This window comes from Mastacembelus armatus, chromosome 3, assembly GCF_900324485.2.
Source record: "Mastacembelus armatus chromosome 3, fMasArm1.2, whole genome shotgun sequence".
NCBI classification, from domain to species: domain Eukaryota; kingdom Metazoa; phylum Chordata; class Actinopteri; order Synbranchiformes; family Mastacembelidae; genus Mastacembelus; species Mastacembelus armatus.
Window position 1 is genome coordinate 16,988,736 of NC_046635.1, and position 26,108 is coordinate 17,014,843.

The 26,108-nt window shown below is 41.8% G+C and overlaps 1 protein-coding gene across 1 annotated transcript in view; it reads right to left on the reverse strand.

Moving 5' to 3' along the window:
• kif26ba (kinesin family member 26Ba) overlaps window positions 1-26,108 on the reverse strand; it is a 111,422-nt gene that overhangs the window by 16,700 nt on the left and 68,614 nt on the right. Inside the window, exons 6-11 of the mRNA XM_026293072.1 lie at window positions 17,316-17,531; window positions 16,717-16,810; window positions 14,013-14,158; window positions 13,532-13,648; window positions 11,177-11,363; window positions 10,140-10,329 (exon numbers count right to left, since the gene is read on the reverse strand). Coding sequence (XP_026148857.1) covers window positions 10,140-10,329; window positions 11,177-11,363; window positions 13,532-13,648; window positions 14,013-14,158; window positions 16,717-16,810; window positions 17,316-17,531 — 950 coding nt within the window. The remainder of the gene's footprint in view (window positions 1-10,139; window positions 10,330-11,176; window positions 11,364-13,531; window positions 13,649-14,012; window positions 14,159-16,716; window positions 16,811-17,315; window positions 17,532-26,108) is intronic.

A 26,108-nucleotide genomic window follows, 5' to 3' on the forward strand; every position in this document is an offset into this window, starting at 1 on the left:
ATCAAGCTCCTTTCAATTCAATTCAGTTTTATTTGTATAGCGCCAAATCACAATACAAATCATCTCAAGGCACTTTACAAAAACTAAAACTAAAAACCCAACAATTCCCTTATGAGCAAGCACTTGGCGACAGTGGAGAGGAAAAAACTCCCTTTAACGGAAGAAAAAAACCTCCAGCAGAACCGGGCTCAGTTTGGGCGGCCATCTGCCTCGACCGGTTGGGGTGAGTGGATAGAGCAGAGAGAAAAGAACAGCAACAATAAACAACAAATAGACACTGCAAGTTGGTGGGGCCAGTAACTGCACATCAGCGATAAACAGCTCCAGGACCAGGGACACCTGCAGAAGGTACAGAGAGAGAGAGAGAGAGAGGGAGGGAGAGAGCACAAACTAGGGGAGAGAGAGAGCACAAGGTTAGTAACATTCAATGGTGGAATATACATGAGGTGGGAGAGAAGGGGGGGGGGGGGGGGTAGGGTAGGGGAGCTCAGTGCACCAATGGTCCTCGGGCAGTCTAGGCCTATAGCAGCATAACTAACTAAGGGATGGTTCAGGGTTGCCTGAAGCCAGCCCTAACTATATGCTTTGTCAAAGAGGAAGGTTTTAAGTCTAGCCTTAAAAGTACAGAGAGTGTCTGCCTCCTGAACCCAGGCTGAGAGCTGGTTCCACAGGAGAGGAGCTTGATAGCTAAAGGCTCTGCCTCCCATTCTGCTTTTGAGAACTCTGGGAACCACAAGTAGGCCTGCACTCTGAGAGCGAAGTGGTCTATTGGGATAATATGGTACTATGAGGTCTTTAAGGTATGAAGGAGCTTGATTATGAAGGGATTTGTATGTGAGAAGAAGGATTTTAAATTCTATTCTATATTTTACAGGGAGCCAATGAAGAGAAGCCAATATAGGAGAAATATGATCTCTCTTGCTAGTTCCTGTCAGGACTCTGGCTGCGGCATTCTGGATTAATTGGAGGCTTTTTATTAAGATATTAGGACATCCAGATAGTAATGAGTTACAGTAATCTAGCCTTGAGGAAACAAACGCATGGACTAGTTTTTCTGCATCATTTTGAGACAGGATGTTCCTAATTTTGGAAATGTTGCGCAGGTGAAAGAATGCAGTTCTAGAAATTTGTTTTATGTGTGAGTTAAAGGACATGTCCTGGTCAAAAATAACTCCAAGGTTTTTTACAGTAGTGCTGGAGGCCAGGGCTATGCCATCTAGAGTAGCTATAATTTTAGAAAAGTTATTTCTGAGATTTTTAGGCCCAAATATAATGACTTCTGTTTTCTCCGAGTTTAAAAGTAAAAAGTTACTGGTCATCCAAGCCTTTATGTCAGTTAGACAGGCTTGAAGTCTGGTTAACTGGTTTGTGTTAACAGGTTTAACAGATAGATATAACTGAGTGTCATCCGCATAGCAGTGGTAATTAATAGAGTGCTTCCTAATGATATATCCTAAAGGAAGCATGTACAGGGTGAACAGAATCAGTCCTAGCACAGAACCTTGTGGAACTCCATAACTAACTTTTGTTCGTGTGGAAGCTTCATCATGGACATGAACAAACTGGAATCTGTCCGATAAATAGGATTGGAACCACTTTAACGCTGTTCCTCTGATACCAATCACATGCTCCAGTCTCTGTAATAAGATGTTGTGGTCAATGGTGTCGAATGCTGCACAAAGGTCTAGGAGGACAAGTATCGAAACAAGTCCATTATCTGAGGCTAAGAGAAGATCGTTGGTAACTTTCAACAGTGCTGTTTCTGTACTATGATGTGCTCTAAATCCTGATTGGAAATCTTCAAATAGTTCATTCCTGTGTAAGTGGTCTGATAGCTGCTTAGCAACAGCTTTTTCTAGGATTTTAGAAATAAATGGCAGGTTGGATATTGGTCTGTAATTAGCCAAGACACCTGGATCAAGACTAGGCTTTTTGAGTAAAGGTTTGATTACTGCAGTCTTAAAGGCCTGTGGTACGTAGCCTGATACTAGAGATAAATTTACCAAGTCCAATAAAGATGAGTTCATTAATGGCAGGGTGCCTTTAAGCAGTCTAGTCGGGATGGGGTCCAAGAGACACGTTGATGATTTCGATGAAGCAGGTCCTTCATACCTTAAAGACCTCATAGTACCATATTATCCCAATAGAGCACTCAGATTGCAGATCTGCCTGTGGTTCCCAGAGTTTCCAGTTTTGGGAGACAGAGCCTTTAGCTCTCAAGCTCCTCTACTGTGGAACCAGCTCCCAGTCAGGGTTCAGGAGGCAGACACCCTCTGTACTTTTAAAGCTAGACCCAAAACCTTCCTTTCTGACAAAGCTTATAGTCAGGGTTGGTTCAGGAAACCCTGACCCATAGTTGTGCTGCTATAGGCCTAGACAGCCTGAAGACTCTCCATCAGTGCACTGAGCTCCCCAACCCTACTCTACACTAACCCTCCCCTCCCCTCTGTGATTTGGTGCTATACAAATAAAACTGAATTGAATTGAATTGTTCTGTCACTTTGGTCCAGACTGAACCTGTGAAGACCTGAGTTCCCCTGACTTCCGGAGTGGCGCCTTTATTTTGAAGGACCAGCAGGATCCTACTCCTCCTCACGATGGGGGCATTGAATTAACTCATTGATTGTTTTCACCTGTTGTCCGTCTTGTCCCCAGATAAATAGAGCACGCCTGCCTTAGGAAGGTCGCCAGGTTGTCTGTTGCCTACCTTGACTCCAGCGGAGTATTGCTTTGATTCTCGCTCGTTTGTCGCCGACTTACTGTTTTCTGGATCACCTTGTAACGGAGGACACCAGGAAAACACTCCCAGCTAAGTCTCTCATGATTTCCTTTTTTTTTTTGACCAGGACTAAAAGTTTTTGTGTGACGAAGTTCTTTTTGAGAGAGTTTTTTCAGTCGGTTCAGTTTTGTGTTTTGCTTAAGACTTTTGGAGATCCCCATCATGGGAGTTTTCTGTTTTTCAAGTGCCAGTCCTTTTTGGTCTACGAACTGCCTGGTCCTTTTAATTCTCTCTAAGTTCTACTGTGAGTTAAACCGGATCCTTTGACCCAGGGAAAACTGCTTCCGTGAGATATTGCTCTGCGGGCCAAACCCAGTCCTCTCAAACTCATCAGTCAATACCAGCACGCCCTTACTGTGTTTTTGGCCCGACTGAAACCATCCCACTCCCATAAGACAAAACCAGCTCTTTGCCACCACCTACTGGTCATCGCCATACATTTCAGCTCTGTACGAATAAATAACTCTTTACTTCTGACTCTGTATTCTTGTGTGGATGACACTGTGCTCCTGATACCTCCCTGGAACATGACAGAACAACCTGGCCAGAAGATGGACCACACGCCATCCACATCGGCGTCATGATGTTCAGGAATCGAATCTGCTATTCAAGTCCATGAAGATAAGTTAACCAAGATTTCCCAATGTGTAGACCAAGTTTCTGCGCAGCTGTCTCAACTGATTCATGTAATGTCCTCTGCAAACCCTGCACTAGTTCCCCAACCTGCTTCACCCCCTCCACCCAGGAAGACCGAATATATTGAACCCCGGCTCGAGCCCCCTGCCCGCTATCATGGGGAGCCGGGTTTCAGCTGCACTTTTCTCTCCCAGTGTGAGCTGAACTTTTCTTTGCAACCCTCCGGTTTTCCCACTGAAGAATTGAAAGTGGCGTATGCTCTCACGCGCCTAGGAGGAAGTGCTGCAGTTTGGGGCACGGCGGCATGGAGAAGACGGGCAAGTTTCTGCCAGACCTTCCAAAGCCTTGGGAAACAACTCTCTAAAATTTTTGACCCTGTACGCCCGGAAGTGCAGGCCACAGTTCACTTAGCCAAGCTTAAGCAAGGAAACCGTCCCCTGGCTGAATACATTATCCAATTCCAGGCTCTAGCCGAAGACAGTCCTTGGGGCCAGGCCGCCCTCTACGACCACTTCTATCTTGGTCTAAATGAACGGTTAAAGGATGATCTAGCTCATCAACCCAAGCCCAAGGATCTGGATGCCCTGATGGAGGTCGCCTCACGCCTGGATCAACGTTTCCAGGAACGACAGGCGGAATTAAGAAGGAGCCGCCCACATTCCAGGCTATTAAGCCTGACAGCCTGGAGCGGGAAGCCACGTTACCCGATTCGGAACCCATGCAACTGGGCAGAAAGCGTCTAAGTCCCGCAGAGAGGGAACGACGGAGGACCCATCATCTATGTTTCTACTGAGGTTCGCCGGAACACCAACTGTCGAGTTGTCCAGTAAAAGATCGGGCTCAGCCGGAGAGGAGGGAGTCCTGCTGAGCCATTCCCGAACAGACAGAGTAACTCGTTCCCTCACCATGGTAACCCTTAGCAGTCCTCCTCAGCAACTACTATGGCCTACCCTCATCGACTCCGGTTCTGACGCCAACTTCATTTCCCAGTCCCTGGTCAAGCGACTCGCCCTGGGGGTGACACATCTGCTCCAACCCCTTCAGGTGAGAGCTCTAGATAATACTTTACTGCACCGAGTGAAGTTGGTAACTAAACTCGTGTTATTATCTATAGAGAATTATCAGGAGTTTCTGTCCTTCCATGTCATTGATACCCCCCAGCCCTCATTAGTGTTAGGCATTTCCTGGTTACAGACACACAGTCCCCACATTGACTGGGTAACTGGGAAAATACAAGGTTGGAGCCCTGTGTGTCATTCTACCTGTCTCCGTACTGCTTTAACCCCTATGTCACCTTCTCCACCATCTACTTACAAGCCTGATCTATTAGCAGTACCTCAAGCTTATCACGACCTACAGGATGTTTTTAATAAGGAGCGTGCCACATCTCTTCCCCCTCACCGTCCCTACGACTGTGCCATTGACACCCACCCGGGTGCGATACCTCCCAGAGGACGACTGTATCCTCAATCGGGACCTGAAAAAAAGGTAATGGAACGATATATTCGAGAGTCTCTAGCTACTGGGATAATCCGCCCCTCTAGGTCTCCAGCAGGGGCGGGCTTCTTCTTCGTAGAAAAGAAGGACGGGGGCCTTCGCCCATGCATTGATTACAGAGGATTAAATGACATCACTATTAAGAATCGCTATCCGCTGCCCCTCCTGACCTCCGCCTTTGAATTATTACAACATGCCCGCATCTTCACCAAACTAGATCTCAGGAATGCTTATCACCTCATCCGAATCCGCGAAGGAGATGAATGGAAAACAGCATTCAATATTCCATCTGGCCATTACGAGTACCTAGTCATGCCTTTCGGACTCACCAATGCCCCGGCTGTTTTTCAAAATCTGGTCAATGATGTGCTTGGAGACATGCTAAACAAATTCGTCTTTGTTTACCTAGACGATATATTAGTTTACTCCAAATCTGAGACCGAGCATATCCAACATGTTCGTGCAGTTCTGCAGCAGCTGTTGCAGAATCGCTTATTTGTAAAACTTGAGAAATGCGAGTTCCACACTATGAATACCACTTTCCTGGGGTTTGTCATAAGCCCTGGGAGAATCACCATGGACCCAACGAAGATACAAGCGGTCCGGGACTGGCCGGTCCCCACCACCAGGAAGCAACTCCAGAGCTTTTTAGGGTTTGCAAATTTTTATAGACGATTCATACGGAACTATAGCAGCGTGGCTGCCCCATTACACAAGCTAATGCCCGGTTCTGCTGGAGGTTTTTTTTCTTCCGTTAAAGGGAGTTTTTTCCTCTCCACTGTCGCCAAGTGCTTGCTCATAAGGGAATTGTTGGGTTTTTAGTTTTAGTTTTTGTAAAGTGCCTTGAGATGATTTGTATTGTGATTTGGCGCTATACAAATAAAATTGAATTGAATTGAATTGAATTGAATTGAATTGAACGTCCCCGAAGGAACGCTTTGCCTGGAACCCCGAGGCACAACAAACCTTTGAAACACTAAAGACCTTGTTCACCTCGGCCCCCATTCTGCGTTTTCCAGATCCAGACCTACCTTTCGTAGTGGAAGTGGACGCTTGAGATACAGGGGTGGGGGCCGTTATTTCCCAACGGAATCGTGAAGACTCAAAACTACATCCGTGTGCCTTCTTCTCCAAGAAACTTTCCCCGGCCGAAAAAAATTATGATGTGGGAAACAAGGAACTACTTGCTGTGAAACTGGCCTTAGAGGAATGGAGACAATGGCTCGAGGGAACCAAGTGCCCCTTCACGGTCATCACTGATCCCAAAAACCTTGAGTACCTTCGGTCAGCCAAAAGGTTAAACTCTCGTCAGGCACGTTGGGCAATTTTCTTTGAGCGTTTCAACTTCACCCTGTCGTTCCGCCCCGGCTGCCAGAATAATAAGGCCGATGCCCTATCCCGTGTCCAAGCCGCACCTGATCTCATCGAAGAACCAAAGTTCATTCTCCCCTGCTCGGCCCGCCTGGGAGCCGCGCACCTCAACCTGGAACAGAAAATTCTTCAATATAACGCTGGGCATCCCACACCCTCGTCTTGTCCACCACAGTGTCTTTTTGTTCCTGCACGTCTCAGGTCTCAGGTCGCGCAGCTCTGTCACAATTCCCGCCTCCATGTCCACCCGGGTGTTGCTCGGACCCTTAAGATCCTTCTCCAGCGGTTCTGGTGGCCTGGAGTAAGGAAAGACATTTCACAAACGTCACCGCATGCTCTACTTGCACCCAAGCCAAATCATCCCACCAGGTGCCAGCTGGCCTTTTACATCCCTTGCCGGTTCCGCAACGCCCATGGTCCCACATTGCCCTAGATTTCGTCACAGGACTGCCCCAGTCTCAAGGTATGAACACTATTCTGACAGTTGTCGATAGGTTTTGCAAAATGGTCCATTTCATCCCTCTTCCACAGTTGCCCTCTGCTCCCACCATGGCACGCATTCTGGTGGACCACATCTTTCGACTCCACTGTTTGCCTCAAGACAATGTCTCAAATCGGGGACCGCAGTTCGTCGCCCGGTTCTGGAGAGAATTCTGCCGCCTGCTGAACATCTCCGTAAGTCTCTCCTCCGGTTTTCACCCACAATCCAATGGACAAGCCGAACGGCTAAATCAGGAGCTAGAAAACGGACTCAGAATCCTCTGTTTTTCTGACCCGAGCTCATGGGTGAGTAATTTACCCTGGATTGAGTACGCTCACAACACTATTCCCTCAGCTTCCACGGGCCTGTCGCCATTTCAGGTTGTGTTCGGATTCCAACCCCCTCTGTTTGAACCTCAGGTAGCCGATGCCCTAGTCCCCTCCGCAGCAGCAGCTGTTCGTCGGTGTCATGGAATTTGGCGGAGGGCACGGCGGCAACTATTAAACTGTTTCTTCATATTCCTCCCAGGCAAACAAGAGAAGACGTCCGGCTCCACTTTACAAACCAGGTCAGCGAGTATGGCTGTCTACTAGAGACATCCCGCTACGGTCCTCCAGCCCCAAGCTGAATCCCCGCTTCATTGGCCCCTTCCCTATTGATAAGGTCATCAGTCCGGTAGCGGTCAGATTATGTCTACCCAAAAACATGAAGCTCCATCCCACCTTCCATGTGTCCAGGATCAAGCCTGTTGGTTCTTGCCGTTTTTCCCCTCCGTCCAAACCCCCACCTCCCTCCCGGTTCTTTGAAGGAGGTCCGGTCTACACGGTGTGGCGCATCCTACGGTCCCGTAGACGTGGGAGGGGGGTACAATACTTGGTGGATTGGGAGGGCTATGGCCCGGAGGAGAGATCCTGGGTTCCCAAACACCACATTGTCGATCCGCACCTACTCCGGGATTTCCATCGAGCGCACCCTGACCAGCCTCGGAGGCCGTCCGGAGCCGGCCATCAAGGAGGGGGTACTGTGAAGACCTGAGTTCCCCTGACTTCCGGAGTGGCGCCTTTATTTTGAAGGACCAGCAGGATCCTACTCCTCCTCACGATGGGGGCATTGAATTAACTCATTGATTGTTTTCACCTGTTGTCCGTCTTGTCCCCAGATAAATAGAGCACGCCTGCCTCAGGAAGATCACCAGGTTGCCTGTTGCCTACCTTGACTCCAGCGGAGTATTGCTTTGATTCTCGCTCGTTTGTCGCCGACCTACTGTTTTCTGGATCACCTTGAGGACACCAGGAAAACACTCCCAGCTAAGTCTCTCATGATTTCCTTTTTTTTTTTTGACCAGGACTAAAAGTTTTTGTGTGACGAAGTTCTTTTTGAGAGAGTTTTTTCAGTCGGTTCAGTTTTGTGTTTTGCTTAAGACTTTTGGAGATCCCTATCACGGGAGTTTTCTGTTTTTCAAGTGTCAGTCCTTTTTGGTCTACGAACTGCCTGGTCCTTTTAATTCTCTCCCCTTCTTTGTAAGTTCTACTGTGAGTTAAACCGGATCCTTTGACCCAGGGAAAACTGCTTCCGTGAGATATTGCTCTGCGGGCCAAACCCAGTCCTCTCAAACTCATCAGTCGATACTAGCACGCCCTTACCGTGTTTTTGGCCCGACTGAAACCATCCCACTCCCATAAGACAAAACCAGCTCTTTGCCACCACCTACTGGTCATCGCCATACATTTCAGCTCTGTACGAATAAATAACTCTTTACTTCTGACTCTGTATTCTTGTGTGGATGACACTGTGCTCCTGATACCTCCCTGGAACATGACAGAACCACCTTAAAACTACAGGATGAAATCCATAAAACTCTGCACAGACATTCATGTTCCACAGAGGATGAGTCCAGATGACTTTGGTGATCATCTGATGAATGATGATGATGAATTGTATGAACACAAGTGATTTTTTTTAACTTTAAACCTAGCTCCATCATGTTTATATTTTAATGTGTGACACATTTTTTGTTTTATGACCAAAAACCAATCTGAAAACTACTTGCTAAATGCTAACATGCTAAAATAAGATAAAATATAAACATGATCTGCTAATCATTAGCCTGTGCATGTTAGCTGTAAGAGTGGCTTATTGGTTAGCACTGCAAGAAGGTCCCGGTTTCGTAACACGGCTGGGGCTTTTCTGTGTGGAGTTTGCATGTTCTCTCTGTTCTTATGTGGGTTTTCTCCAGGTACTTCGGCTTCCTCCCACAGTCTAAAAACATTATGTATGTATGTTAGGTTGATTGGTGATTCTAAATTGCCCATAGGAGTGAGTGTGAGTCCCAAAAAGAGCTGGGATAGGCTTCAGCAGATCCCTGTGACGCTAATTAGGAATAAGTGGGTATAGATAATGAATGATTGTTAGCTGCAAGCCAGTGTTAGCTGTTAACTCTTGTTTCTCTATTGTGGTCTGCCCTTGCTAATTACCTTCAAATCCTTGTATCAGAACAGTTATAAATCTCTTATTAATCCTGGGAAGACCATAACGGTGCTAATTACTACCTTCTTCTCAAAATCACCAGCAGCCAATTTCTAATTAGATGTTACAAGCTGGTCTTAAATATCCTCCTGACTCTCATCTAGAAGTGGCACACAGTCGCCAGTCTCCAATGACATACAGTAAATACTGTGTTAGCTTTGTTGTGCTATATAGCCCTTGCTCAGTCATTTGTGATTCTGTAGTGACCATTATGTTACAGACTTGCACTCAGTTTTTGGATGTACTGCAGTGGCTGCAGCATAGCATCCACAATGAAACCAAATCTCCTCACAATCTGACAACAGACAGAGTGAGTGCCAATCCAAACTCAGCACAGCTTTGTGTACAGCTTCAGTGTTTGTTAGCAGGTTGTTTTGCAATGTAAATTCAAATGCTGGTGAATAAATTAACCCAGAAAGCAGCACAGAGCTACACACCCTTGAGGAGAGTGAAAGAGAAAGGAGGGAATAGAAAAGGAATTACAGTAAATGGAGGGAAAGGCAAAATGAGAACATTTACAGTTACTGTACATGCAGTATACTGCCCAGGCATACTAAACACTGCAACAGCAATATAGGATCTCTTGTTTTATGTATTTTTAATTGAATGTGATGAATAATAGCAGCTGTTGTTGTTTATAACATTAAAGACATGAAGCAACTTAAGAGAAATGTCATGTGCTTTCATTTCCTCTTTAGAACATTCTGCTTTCCTCCTCAATATTTACCCCTCAGTCCTCTTGGATTCTTCTTTTTGATTTTTGCTTAGATTTTCTTGTCTTTACATTATTCAAAGCATTTTAGTACATTTGTTTTATCCTCACACATACACCTGCATACACCACCCTACTTGTAAGGGATGTGCTTGCTCCCATTGACCAGGGCCAGGATCACGTTCCCGAGGGCAGACAGAGAGAGGCATAGAGGGGCTGAGTTGGCCGAGTTGTCCCTGCTTTTCCCAGCTCCTCCTCCTCCTCCAAGGACTTTCACATCACAGCTTCCCAGGTCCAGCAGGTGAAGGCGACTGCGTCCTCCTGACACTAGCAAAGTGAGAAAAGCATATGTATAGATCTACTCATAATTGTTGCTTCAAGAATCAATACTTAAATATGGATTTATAAATACACATTTGCCAAGTACGAGTTAACATTAAGGTATACTGCTTACATGCTAACGTGTGCAGTGGAGAGTTTGCCTAGGCTAGATGGTGCTACAGAAACAAATATCTAAATATTGAATGTAGTCCTCGTTGTAGACATTTGTATATTTGGCTGAAGGAATCATCAGAATGTGTACCAACATTAGTAAAGAATTTTAGCTGCAGTGCTTTGTATGAATTATGTAGCAACATAATGGCGATCCTAGTTTTCTAAAGGATAAGGCTGTTAAAATTTGTAATAACAGTGTGAGTCGGCCATATCTAATGGCATGTTGTAATTAAAAAAAATCATGTTCTTACAGTAGTTGCATATGTCATCATGAAATATCCACATTGCCTGCATGTGCTATATCTGCTCCCACCCCCATTCCTCTCCATTACACATATAGAGGCAAACATATTTCTGTGTTTCTCTCACACACATCTGTAGTCGCTCTAAAACTAGTTAGTATGGTATATGTAATATTTTGGGGAGACATTTGTTATGGTCTTTCTTTGTCAAACATAATGAAATGTGTCGCACACAATGAAACTTACACTACCACTGCATTATCACCTAGTTATTTAAAGAGACATGTGCATGTGAGTAAATGTGATAAGCAGAGGTATGGTAGCTGAAATTATTAACTATTGTTGTTATAAAGTGTATACTGGTGATACTTACATTACAAATAGTGGTACCACCCTAACAGTATTAATGGCAATAACAGCATTGGAACAGTACTTACTGCCTCCTTTGCCAGTCTTTTCCATTCGATACTGGTATATGTGTAATGTAAACAACATGTGTGAGTTCCTATGTTCTTCTTCAGTGGTGTTGGGGTGTTGGCGACTGTGGCGAGCTGCTATTGCTGCATCCAGAAACCAGGCTGCCTTTTCTGGGGTTGGTGCACGCAGTTCAGACTGGTTCTGGAGCTGGAAAATGTGTGGGAAGAAAAAAATTGTGTGAATATTGCACTTTTATAGACATGACAAGGAAGCAGAAATGAATAGGGAGAGTACAGAGAGCCAGATGGGAGAGGAGGTTCCACTTCATCATATTGAGGGGAATTCAGTTTACCTACCACTGTACCTAAACACTGATAATACTGTGTACTAAGAGGATTCAGCATGTACAGGACTAAATGGCATATACTAATAGAGTACCCCTAATTTACCTTCAGGTATGGAAGAAGGAGATAATCAGAAATGTGTAAGAGAGAGGGAGCACAAGTAAGAGAAAGTTTGCATGTGTGAGTATGTGTGCGTGTGTGCATTCAATTCAATTCAATTCAATTTTATTTGTATAGCGCCAAATCACAATACAAATCATCTCAAGGCACTTTACAAAAACTAAAACTAAAAACCCAACAATTCCCTTATGAGCAAGCACTTGGCGACAGTGGAGAGGAAAAAACTCCCTTTAACGGAAGAAAAAAACCTCCAGCAGAACCGGGCTCAGTTTGGGCGGCCATCTGCCTCGACCGGTTGGGGTGAGTGGATAGAGCAGAGAGAAAAGAACAGCAACAATAAACAACAAATAGACACTGCAAGTTGGTGGGGCCAGTAACTGCACATCAGCGATAAACAGCTCCAGGACCAGGGACACCTGCAGAAGGTACAGAGAGAGAGAGAGAGAGAGGGAGGGAGAGAGCACAAACTAGGGGAGAGAGAGAGCACAAGGTTAGTAACATTCAATGGTGGAATATACATGAGGTGGGAGAGAAGGGGGGGGTAGGGTAGGGGAGCTCAGTGCACCAATGGTCCTCGGGCAGTCTAGGCCTATAGCATATGCATCATTATGAGATTATGAGATTATGTCAGATTATTTAAGGATGTAATCCTTAAATAATACTGTAGACGTGATTGTATCAAGCATCAAACCCTCTAATCCTATAAACAGCACACACACACACAGTAGGTCACAGTCATTTTTAATGAAAGTTTTTTGGCTTCAATTTGCAATTCATTTTACAATTGCCAATTCAATATAAAATTTGAACATTCAATTTGAAAATGCAATAATTCAATATATATTATATTGCAATTCAATATGCAATATTCAATATGCAATTGATTTTGATTTAATCTGTTCAAAATTTTAAATGGAAGCTAACTCATTGCATGTCATATTGCCATGGGATTTTGGTGTTTTGCTTCTTGTATGTAAGCTGGCTTTTCTTCAGGCCCAATTGTCAGATGCTTGTCATTTCATGGTCATACCATCTTGTTGTGTCTCTCCATCCAGGATTCGATGAAGATGCTTATGATGACTTTTCTTCTTTGTTACTTAACTGTTTAAGTACTATTGCTGCAGTCTTTGCCTTATGTTTGGACACAGCTGTACCATAGCTGGGTTATTTTTTAAATCATGTTTTTTTAGTGGCAGCATGGTGGCTGAGTTAGCACTGTTGCCTCACAGCAAGAAGGTCGTGGGTTCGCAACCCGGCCTTTCTGTGTGGAGTTTGCATGTTCTCTCTGTGCTTGCGTGGGTTTACTCCGGGTACTCCGGTTTCCTCCCACAGTCCAAAAACATGCATGTTAGGTTGATTGGTGAATCTAAATTGCCCGTAGGAGTGAGTGTGAGTGTGAGAGGTTGTCTGTCTTTGTGTGTCTCTATGTGGCCCTGTGATGGACTGGTGACCTGTCCAGGGTGTACCCCTGCCTTTCACCCGAGAGAGAGCTGGGATAGGCTCCAGCAGATCCCTGTGACCCTGGCTTTCAGGAAAAAGCGGGTACAGAGGATGGATGGATGTTTTTTTAGTTTTACCTGGTCTACCACTAAATAAACTTTACAAATTCTTACCTCTCTTGTTCTGTGTCTGCATTTGGGTCCAAAATTAAAACAAGCCTTAAGCTACTGGCGGTTAATTGTGGTATTTTTACATACTGCATTAGTTTCATCTACTATAAGTGTACTTAATAAATGGCCAAGTGTAACTCCTACTGCAGGATCTGTTAGTGTGTATGCAAAGATGCATATCCCATAGCAGCTAAGACAACAAAGAAGTACATGTGGTTGAGAAAACAAAGGTATAGCTTTGAGATTTTAATGCACACTATATATAAGTATGTGTGTGTGTGTGTGTGTGTGCGCACATTACCTGCATGCCACAGATGGGGTCCTCACATAGATACACTCCAGGTGACTGTCCGTCCTGTAAGCTGCCTGTAGCCACTTCAGATAGCAAGTCTTTAAGGTTCTCCTCTTTTCCCCAAACCTACACACGCAAACAAACAGTTGAATAGTAGTCAACTAGTTGAATAGTAGTCGTCACTTCATTGTCTTTTATTTACTTTCGAGATCTTTCTTTTAAATGATCAATGCCAAAAATCTGGTCATACCAGTTTAATATGAAAACAGTAGCCTTTATCAAAACCTTACAAAAGATAATTTATTACTTGTGATAGCATGGTTAAAATTTTAAAAAAATCACAGTTTTTGGCAATTGATGACTTCACTGCTAGCACTAGAACTACTGTCACTAGTACTTAAAAAGAAGAATGGCAATAGCATCCTTTGTCAAATGTAATGGGACCTCTATAGGGAATGTGTCAAATTCAGGTCTTGTCTGTTGCACTGACCTCAACTGCAGAGACACGAACAGAGAAGCGTGCTCCTGTTTTCTCCTTTCTTTCATTGATGAGCTTAAACAACCAGGAAATGGCACAGGGGATTATACCCAGAGTCTGAAGAGATTCATCACGGCCAATCATTGTGTATGATTTACCTGTATGAGACAGGGAGAGAGACAAAATAAGGGAAGGGTAGATGGAAAAAAGATGGAGATATATCAAAAAGAACATCACAAAAAAAGGTACAAAATGAATGTATGAATAGATGTGTGTGTGAAAACAAGTGTATCCAGATCTGTCCCTCTGAGGCACAATATGATGATTACCCTCCAACACACACGCAGCTGCTCTGACTGTCAGGAGTTGGAGATCAAACATACACCAGCACAAAGCCATATTTCATACCACCATGAACGCTTACACAAAAGCAGAGGACATCAAAAGCCTGATTCCTGTGATGCAGGGTGGAGAAATGTGTGAGATTTGTTCTGAGATAGGGATGGAAGGGAGGTTGTCAGTTAAACTGTAATTTTACATTGTTCTCCCTAGACTGTACACGCTAGACTTACTGTCAAAACAGAGATGCATTTCATGATGTGTCACAAAAAAACTAAAAACTAGAAGAGAAATAGGAAACATGCTCAACAAAAATGGTTGTATTTATTTACAGATTTTTTTAATACAATTATAGTAGTGTTTATATGGCATTAAAATAAAACCTTTAAAACTTGTTATAGCCAATGCTAATAGATGTTAAAGAATTCATGCCATTGTTATAACACCTGTGTGTGTCCATGTTTGTGAAGTTGGTGTATATTCCAGGTCAAAGAGTAAGTGAGCAGGGTGAGAAAATATGATGGAACAAGGCAGGACTGTATCATGAGTTAAGGGATTCATCGTTACTAAAATTGGTCCATTTAAGGACACTAATTCAATAACCAAAAACAAAATACATTAGACATGATTTATAGTCAGGGAGTTCATTCATTTATTCTTATTCTTCATTCCTATCTAGTGAAAATCTTGTTACTTCATATGTCTACAGCCAAGGGCTGGAGAGATGAGTTTAAAAGCTTACTGTATCATCTTGCCTTCTCAGTTTTAATTAGAAAAAAGATAATGCCATTATAATGCACTATAATTAGGGTCCATGGCTTTAGGTGCGCTATATCATAGAGAATGATCTCATCTGCTGCTATAGCCATTTAAGCTGAAACCAGCAAGGTCAGGGCCGCATTAAGCATTAATTTAACAGTGCAATTGACTGAAAGAGCAAACTGTCTTTGATGGATTTGTCAATCGTTGAAAACGCAATTTTTGTATCAAAACCAGATGACTTAGATGTATCATCCAACAACGTCAAACCCTCACAGTCAGAGGTCGGTTTCGGGGGGAATATATTATTAATTTGTTTATAGTATCTATTTGGGAAGGTGCAGCTCTGTGTGTGCTATGCCCAAGTGGTGTTGCCATGTTCCAGCAGAAGCTGTTGCTTGATCACTACATTGACCAAATAGGACTGAGGAGGAGAAGACTATTAATTCACAATCGTTTGTGTGACTGCTGTGGGTAGGTACAGTTAATAGCATTATCTAGCTGATAACACAGCACAAAACTCAATCTCAACAGTCAGGGAAGAGAGAAAAGGAGAGGAGAGAGCTAGCATACATGTGCAGTAGCCCATCCAGTCGGAGCATATTCCCCTCGCTAACGTTTGCGGACATACAAATTATAATATTCACTTCAACCAAAACATTCCTGAAAAGATAATGTTAACATCAATGGTATGTGATATTGTGCAACACCTATAATTATGGAATTCCAAAAATGATAAAAAAAATCATATAAATAGATAAAAATTGTGTGTGTGTCTGTGTGTTCATGTTTGACATCTGAATGCAAATATGTAAATCTGGTGAAATGCAAAACAGTGAGTGTGCTCTGTTGGGTTAGTGTCTTTGGAGAGTTGTGGTGATTATCTGTTTCAGTTTGTTTGATCTATATCATCTGATAGAGGGAGTGGTGGGCAGGTTCCACTTTCTGCCCACTCTTCAATATCCCTGTTTGCTAAGACCTAAAAATACATTTAAAGCAGAATTTAGGGACTTTATTACAATTTGGGTCTCATTTCTGTGCTTATCATGATTGCTGTAGTTGTTCAAGGGCAATGTGCTTTGCATATTGGTTTTACCATAAAACATCAGCGCAGTCTGTTCTAGTAAATGTCTTAAACATTAACACACAAGTGTCCCTTGCTGAACTGCAGCATTTTAGCGGTCTGCCTCTGTTGATTGCCTGCATTTCAGTGGGGCCTAAAAACTCTTACTGCATATGGGAAGATCACAGCCAAGAAGGGTAATGCTGCTTGCATGTTCAGCATGTCTGTGTATTGGTGTGTGTGATGTGTGGTGGGTCTTTGTGCTAGTGTGCATCTGTGTGGGTTCAGACATGTTGCAGTGTGCAGTTTAAGGGTTTATGACCTTTTTAAGATAGCTTCTCTAAAAACAGCTTCAGAAGGATTAGACTGAGACAAAGGATGGCAGAAACACAGACAGAGCAGACTGAGAATGCTTTCAGCTTCAGCAGACACTAATCCTTTCTCTCTGAAAAATGAGGGCCAGTGAAAGACTGATGCACTAACAGTGGGGTGCACCCACTGAAGATGACTCACAAGCTGCACATGCTCTGATTTTGTAGCCTGTGTGCATGTTACCCAGTTTGGAGTGTCCAAAACAGAAGATACAGCCATCTGCTCCATTCACCACTGACTGAATCACCTCAGCCACTGTTCCTGCACACACCTCCGCCTAGCAACAGACAGAGAGGCAGAGGAATTAGAAGAAATGTAAGAAGGAGGCAAACTGTAGGACGAATCTTCAAGTAGTTTAGAACTGGTGCTGTGTTTTTTGTTTTAGAGCTAAGCACATAACAGTTCATATATTAGATGCAATTAATGCAATATATAATATTATATATTAAACTACTCATGGTGTACAATGATAGATGTTTACAATGTAGTAAAGGAAAACAACATTTACTCAAGTATTGCATTTATATAATTTACTTATACATTTACTTGATAACTTCAGTGACTAGTTACTTTTCAGCATCTGATAATAAAAACATAATACAGTAAATCATAAGAAAATACGGTGTTGCTCCCCAGAAATTCCCAAGCTACCCAACAGTCATGATTGTACTCCAAATTATAAGCACATAGCTGCAACATTAATGTGATCAATACAAAAAATGCATTTTAGAAAACCTTATCTTACAGTGTATTATCAGGAACTCACAATCCTTTCCTCTTACCTGTGATGCATCAGGAGGGAACGCAGCATCAAATGCAAACATCTTTGGAGGGACCTGATTGGTTCCTGTCCTTTTCTGAGAGGCAGCACTTGGTGTCAGAGTGGCTGAAGGATCCATGATAGTGATCTGTTTCTTCCTGGGATCCACTTTAAGAAAGGAGCTAGACTCAATTGCATCCGACTGAGACATTGGGCACACACGCACCATCACTTTGACCTGAAGGCACAGAAAGCGAATATTCATGTATTACAAATAATACCTTACTAATGCTAATTATCTGAAGACACAAGTGCAGAACTTTCATCACAGCATTTGATGGTTTTGGCGACTGTACTTAAAGTAATAATGAATAATATTTTGATAATCTTTTTACTTAACTGAATGTTTCCTGCCATAATATGGAGTTGTACAGTAGTTGTACCACTAACAGGGCTATTGACTCTGTACACGTACACACCTATCCTCAGCACAAGTCAACCCATGGTTTAAAGCACAATAATAAGGCAAGAAATGTCACAAATTAACTCTTGACAACTGTGAACTGAAAACCATTCTAGGTGACTGCTTTATGGATCTGATGAGTGTGCCAAACTGCCATTAAATCTAAAAGATAAACATATTCCACAGAACCTACAAGCTTCCATCTACCTTAGCTTGTGCACAAAAGATTACAGATTCAACGTGCATTTTTTATCTCTCAAGATCTGTACCCTTATAGTGTTGTTGAAAACCCAGGCTTCAGAGTAATGGTGAACATAATGGAACCACGTTATATTATCCCAACTCACAGATGCATAGCGGACATAGCAGTACATGAACTTTATAACACTCAGGTAAAGTACAGTATGTTATCTTGATATTGATATTTACACGAACAACCATATGGAAACTGAACAAATAGTCTCTGAGGTGAACTGAAAGAAATTTATAAAAGACTGTCACCATCACCTCCCACCAAAGAAAACACAAGCCCAGTGCAATCATGACTTAGCCCCTGATCATTTCAATTGCGAAAAACCCCTGTGAGTCCAGTAAGGGAAACTGGACACTCTTTTTGTTGTTTTCTGGAGCAACAAATCCTACATTTTAGTTCAGTAACAAAAGACTTCACAGCTGAATAATCCTCTGTGCATGAGCTGACGATTAAGGCACTTTTTTCATGTTATTGTGAATTTGAATTTAAGAACACTGAAATCCACTTTATGATCACAGTGCATGAGCATTATGCACTGAATGTTCAATAAATTGGAACATCAAAATAGTTTGTCAACTCAGTTACCTATATAATGTGATGTGCCTGCATATTATAAGATTATGTCAGTGGCACACAGTAGGTTTTGAATAATGGATGTTGAGCATTGCAATATATGGCATTATATATTGTTATTATACCTGTATTGTATTGAATTGTATTGTTCTGCATTGTATCAAGGTACATATTGTATCACGATGTCCTTGACGATACCCACCCCTACTCCATAATTACATGTGTTCTTTCCTATTTTGGAGGTCTTCAATATTAAAAGAGTCCTATTATGCAAAATCAACTTTTTGGCCATTTTAGTACATTTATATGGCTGTGGGGTGTATGTAGACACACCAAGCAAGGTTCTTTTCCCCTGTTTTTTAAAGAATAACTAAAAAGTAGCGTATACACTTCCTTCTGTTGTATATGTATACGAGAGATGATTGCTCTGCCCAAACACAGCCCATTGGTGCTCACTCGCTTCAGCACCGAGAGGATAAACACAGCACGGCAACAAGCACAGAAGCTGCTCTGGTGTTGACTGTAACAACAGGCACAGGAGTGTTATGTTGTAATTCTAGTTTACTTGGCAAAAAATATTTGTTGGTTTGCATATATAACTAATGCCACATTACAACATAGTGGACTGCAGAGCAAAGAGGCCTGAGTTTGCAGATCAGAAATCAGAGGTTTGTGTTTTTCCATGTGACAAATGTGGGAGGCTGTGAAGCTTTTTGTTTTAAAATGTTTTTTTCTGGGCACAAAGACAGGATTTCTGTTCATTTGCAAGACGATAATTTATGTTTTGGTATACAATACCAAAAAGACTTGATATGTTCTGATGTGAGCTGCTTCCCTCTTGATAAACCAGGAGTCTGTCACTGTAAACAGCAAAACCAAATGCTGCTTGGATGTGTGACTTCAGACACAATGTGAAGCGAGTTGTTTTTCATGATGTGCTTATGTATACACAGTTAGGGCACAAAACCATTTTACCTGTTCTTTTAATGCAAAATCATGATGATGCAGACCTCACCACTTCATTAAAAGATTTTTTTTATGACAGACCAAATTACTCTTCTGTTATATGTCCTCAAACTCTACAACTAATATTTATATTTTTCACAGTATTTGATTAAATAGCTGTCATGATAGATAACATATGTTTTGTGAATCCAACAGAAATTGTTAATGGACAGGTAACTTGTTGAGGTGCTACTACTAAGAATTTCTGTAATACATTATTAAATACTACATACACATTTTTTCACATTATGACTGAATGTCCTCATGTTTTACACACAGTAATCAGGTTGGTGGCAGCTATAACATGCAGAAAGAGGAGCTGAAGCTGGCTAAACTGGAGGCACGTGGAGTGACTGGATTGCATAGTGGCTGAACTTCATCCTCAAATTCAGAAATTTCTGCATGAGTGACTTTTGTGATGTTTCAATCTATTGAGTCAATTGTTATCAATTCATCCAAGGGATTATAAGGAAGTTGGAATTACTCTGAAATGAACTGATTTATTGGACAGCAGACCACACTTCTCAAGTCAAGGAAGGGGCAGTGCATTGCCATACCAGTAAAAACCAGGTCTAAGTATAACAGGCATTTATTGTTAAAAAAAAAAAACATACTTTAGAGGTACTGCACATCAGTATTGTCATATTCAGAGGAGGAAAAACCCATTACTTGAACAAACATGCCAGAACTGTAAATTAAAAATAAAAAACATGTCTTTTACAGATTTAAATAATGTAAATAACAATTTATACCTAGAATTGATTTATGTGTTATTTAAGCAAGATAGTTGGGTTTTTGCGTTAGCAGTGTTATGTGTGTTTATGTTCGTTATTTCGGGTGGGTTGGTTCATTTACTGCCCTGTTATGTAAAAAAAATGTGGTTGTCACCGTCACGGAGAGAGACTGGTAGGGGAGGGACTTGGCAACATGGCCTGGCTTGTGTAGGGCTTATACTGTATTCAAAATAAATAGAGGAGAAAGATGATGGATACTGCCTCCTGCTGGTTAGATTCTGTCTGTCTTCGTGCTCATACAGACGTTCGGAGTCGTGTGGTGTATGGGACACGAGGTCTTGCGCTCCCGCTAGCCAAGTTAAAGTCGCCCGCGTAGATGCTAGTACCCTGCTAGCAATTAGCCTAGCTTAGCCGGCGTCCTATATATCAGTCACTTGTTACAATATGTTATTTGATGTATTTGCAGTTTATGAGGCAGCCCATTTTATTCAATTAATTTTGTTAGATATAGATATGTCATTAATGACTTCTTGCAACATTTTAATCATAGTTTCCAAGCTATTGGTAATACTAGCCTGTCAGACATCGATTTAATCCTCTTAGACACAAGGAGTCATATTCAGCCTGATAAGATTTTGAATGCTTTCTGTAACACATTCAAACAAATGTTCCAGCCCCAGGTGCTCATCATGATGTTAGGTTTGGAAGCTGTTTAGCTATCTTTTGACCTAGCGTTAGTTAGGAAAAGGTAAGTTTAATGACAGTATTACAAAGACAATAACAAATAATACCCAAACACGCCTGTGGTCTATCTCTGTATCAATAGTTAAACAGCGTCTGCCTTGGCACATAGGAAGAAACGCTATGATACAGTATAAACCGTATTTACAGTTGACTTTAATATTGGTGTATAAAACGTGATGTTGACAATGAAAGTGCACAGTGTCAAGTATTCACATTACACACGGAAATGAACAGTCCATTGTTACTTAGCTAGCTAAAAATTTTACAAAGCAGCATGTTTTTAAACAGGTTTATTCAATCTGCGCTCATTAAGAAGAAATACATTAGCGGTTATTGTCTAATAATGCCCTAGTCCCATTTTATACAATACACAATCATAAAATATTATTAACCACGGTAAAACAAAATGTTAACCATTCAGACATGTCTTCTTGCATTCGGACATCCGTTCTCAGAACCGCCCCCTCCCCCCAAGCAGGCAGGTTGGACTTATGTAACAGACACTTCCTCAAAGAGGCGTGGGGGCCACGAGCTCATTCTTTTAAAGTGACAAGCTCCGAAAACCGTCATTTTCAAGTACTGTGTTAGGGACACATTTTCAGAAGTGCCAGAAACTATGATCTGAAACGTATACCATCATGAGTATTGACGTGTTTTGGGGACATCTGGGGCCTTTTTTATTTCCAAAAAAGTGTATTATAGGACCCTTTTAATGGACAATATTTAAAATATTATTAAAAATAAAGAAAAAGGTGTGTCCCAAGTTTTGACTGGTGTACCTCCTCCTGTCATCATTATTCATTATTCAGTGTTTGCAATTCAGTGCAATTCAGTGTTTCTTCTTCCCACAAACCTTTCCTAACTTTACCTGTCACACTCATCTCTGTGTAAAAATCCACTCCTTTTTACTTATTCACCCCCTCCCTACCTTCAACTCACTGCCACATATCAAAAGCCTGCAGTGCAGAAATTCTGTTTCAGACTTCTCTCCACCTCTCACTCTTTCTTTCCTCCCACACCTGTCACAAACTATTAGCAGTCACAATTTTTCATCTGACAGCTGCTGTTGTTGTCTGATATCAGAGGAAGCTAAACACTGCATCATGGAATCTGAGTGTTCCAGAACATTTTAACATATAAACAATGTCTTCTTTATTACTTAAAGATATTTTAAGGTTTAAGGTACCCTCTGGCAGTTCATCACTGTTCTCCTCTTTTGGCTCATCTGGGTGAATTAGTATTTGTCTGTCTTGCTTGTTTGGTCTCTTACTGCCTATTTCACTCTCTTAGTCAGTCCATCTGTCTTACTCTTTCCATGTCTGGTACTAAAACTGTCTTCCTGCTACTGTACATGTGACACAATTATCCAAAAGATTACCACCAGATTTTCTCTTCTGACAATTGGGAGAGAGGCTTGGTTGAAGCAGACAAGTGTCACGTACTGTGTGTGCTTTATGGATATAGTTTTAACCACACCAACTGTCTCAGGGACTGATCTGATCCACTCTGATCATCTTATCTGATATTTATACTGGGACGCTGGATAAAGTTTGAAGCCTTTTTTAACATTAATTAGAATATCATAAATGTCACACGATGTTTCTGTGTTTGTTTTCTTGTCATATTGAAAATGTATGTTTCAGTCCAGATGGAAACTTTTTAATCCTTTATTGATTCAATTTGCCTTAGTTATACAGATGCAATAAACATGCTTTTTGCATTTTAGACGGTTCTGAGAATATGCAAAATATTTTCTAATTGATGTTCCTGCAGGAGTATTTAGTGTAGCTACAGTACTATAATTGGAGTGAACTATATAAGTAATTAATGGCAAAGCTGCAGCTAGTATACAACACAAAGGGTAACAGCTAGAAATGCAATTTCTCATCCTCAAACACTTTACATTATGAGTTGATAGAAACTGCATATGTCTCATACCTCTGTGTGTTTTGTTTCAAGAAATAATTTGAGAACATTGATGAAATTATTTTTCTTAAAGTCAAACCATTATATTCTCTAAACTAGGTAGGATTTTATGTTGATCGAATGCAGAAGTGCAAGATAAAAAAAGATAATTTTGTTTTTGTACCTCCTAAGAGGGGTAGGGAGATATTTTGTCTGTTTTGGTAGTTAGCACACATATATTATTGTGTGAGTGTGAGGGTAAACAGTGCTTCCAGTTAAAAACCGCCATGGGATTACAAATTAGGCAGTAATCCCTAAACACTCTAAACCCTACTGCACACTGAGATAGAGCATTCGCAGCAAAAATGGGACTGTTTGTAATTTAAATTCTGTATTTCTTTACTCCCCTTAGCTCTGAGCAGGCATAATAAATAAAAATGGGTAAGTAAATAAAACACATCAGTGACAAACTATGGAAAAATATTTAAGTCATATTTGGATCACTTAGTGTGTCATACACTAGAAATGGACAACAAAGTATATTCATGTTTGAGCTTGAATTTATTTCTCAAGTTGGCCTTTAATTTAATTATCCTCAATTGCATTACTGTGGCCGCCAGATAATATCAATAACATTCATACATACATTTTCTATAAAATGACCCATTTTGCTTCAAATGAGTTGCTATTTATTATTACTTGGTGAAATGAGCCAAAGGCAACCATGCAGAAAAGGATCATGTTACACTGAATGAACCCTCTGAATGGTTAGTGGTTTATTAAAAATAAAACCATAAAAACCAGCTGATAACTAATATACTGCCAATTAAAAGCACAAAGGCAAATAAAATTCTAAGAATGTTACTATGTTTCTGGGTATATGTACAGAAACATAATATCTTCCTATCTCTCCCACAAACCAAATGCAACACATTAACAGGCTTTCCTTTGGTTGCATCATTAAATGGCTGCAGGCTGTTTAAGAGAATTGGTTTAATAAATTGTGTAACTGAGTGTGCGACCATGTTTGTGTTCAGGTCTTTCTCTGATGATGTGTATGTAAATTTAAATGTTTGGCCATAGATGATGAGATAAACTGAGATGCGCTCTGAATACAGTGAATATGTAATCTTAGTGAGGCAGGTAAACTAGGTGTGGAGACAGAGCTGTCTGTGGGATAGGAGTTGTGGTTGGCTTGAGGCGGCTGCATCAGGTGCATGTGCTTGAGTGAGAGTGTGGCTGTAATTGTCGCAGCTGGAATGAATCACTCAATCAGAAAAGGTAGGGCCGGAGGTTCCAAAAAACACTTAAATACCTCTGGTTGTTTATGACAGCCATTTTTCACCAGCCCAGAGCACATACTGAACTTGTTCTCCCCCCTGTCCGGATGAACAACACTCATAGAACACTACAACGAAACCCTGCTGGGTTTGATTGTGCAGTTGTGGCCGTACAGGGTGCCGGAGTAGAAGACGCTACACTTCCATTCAGCTTGGTGGATGCCCCAGCCACTTTCAAATGCCTTATGGATTGGGTACTGCATCCATATGCTGTATATGCTACCGCCTACTGGGATGATGTTATCATCCATAGTGAAACCTGGGTGGAGTATGTGCAGCGGGTGGCTGTGGTGCTGGAATCCCTGCAGCAGGCTGGACCCGCTGCCAAGCTGGTGAAGTGTGGCCGGCAGGCAGGTGCATCCTCAGATGGATAAATCAAACACCCAATCCACAGCCCAAGACCAAAAAAGAGATAACCTAGTTAACGAGGCGGGCATGCTGGCAGCCTGGAAGCTATTACAGGTTCATTCTGATCTTTGTGGACCTGATCTGTCCTCTAACTGATCTCGCCTGAAAAGGTGCCTCAGATGTAGTCCAGTAGTCCAATCTCATGAAACACCTTCCACTGGCACACGCTTCTCATAATTTATTAAATGTACATTTCATTTATTAAACACATTTACTATTCATAACATATAAATAATTGAACATACAGTTGAATTTAAAGAATATCCAAATTCATTGACATATTTGAACATTAAGGAGTAACAGAATAGTTACTTTCCCTGATAACCAGATATTTTTTATAATGCTATAACTAAGCTAAACTAAGTTACTTTTTGGGAGAAATAATTAGTAACTATAACTAATTACTTTTTTTAAAGAAGTAACTTGCCCAACACCGGTGATAAGAAGCTGTTGCACATTCCTGAATATTCTAAATCATTTATCTTGAAGACAAAATCGTCAGACAGGGGGCCAGTGGAGGTTCTGCCGTAGCAGATGCAAGCGGTTGATTGCCCAGAGCTGTGCATCAGCAGAAAACTGTCCAAACAGGAATTCCAGTACAGCACCACTGAAAAAGAGTAGCTGGCGATATAGTGGGCACACAACACTCTCTGTTACTACCTGTTACCAGGGCACCCCCTTCACTCTCTGTTCAGATCACGGTCCCCTCCAAAGGCTCCATCACCTGAATTCAATTAAATTCAATTGAGTTTTATTTGCCAAATCACCATAAAGATTAACATACTTTATATGAAAGACTTCTGTGTGGATCACCTGTTGGTATCTGGAATTTATAGCCTTTTAAGTTTCAATTGATTCAGATCCAGTTGAGCTAGGTTGGATAGCTTCCTGGTCAAAGTCTAGTGGTGGGGTATGTGGAGGCCACTCATTCCAATTTTGACTGCCTCCCCGTGCAAAGGCCGCGAGAGGCATAAAAGCAAGCGGCAGGCGCCTGCATCGCCAGCTTCCAGTATTGGCGAGCACGGCGATGTTCCACACGTTGTCTATGTCCAAGAGCCCAGAGCGATAGCTGTGTAAGAAATCGATAGCAGATTTGTCGTTCCAAAAGCACAATATTTAGCACACACCTCGAGCTCAATCCATGAGACGATGCTAAGAAAATAACACACATTTTTCAACTTCATTTTAAAATAGTACTGACTTGCTTGTATGTATGCTCAACTGTACACTGACATATTGGTCATTGGAGCTGTTTTTTGTCTCCACAATGATCATGAAGTAATCCCTCCTCAAAGCAATTTAAATGTAAAAGAGAAAGTTTTATGCAAAAAGAGATTCTAAAGCTAAACTGCCCAAAGAGACAAAACATAATTTTTTTCTGTAGCAATAA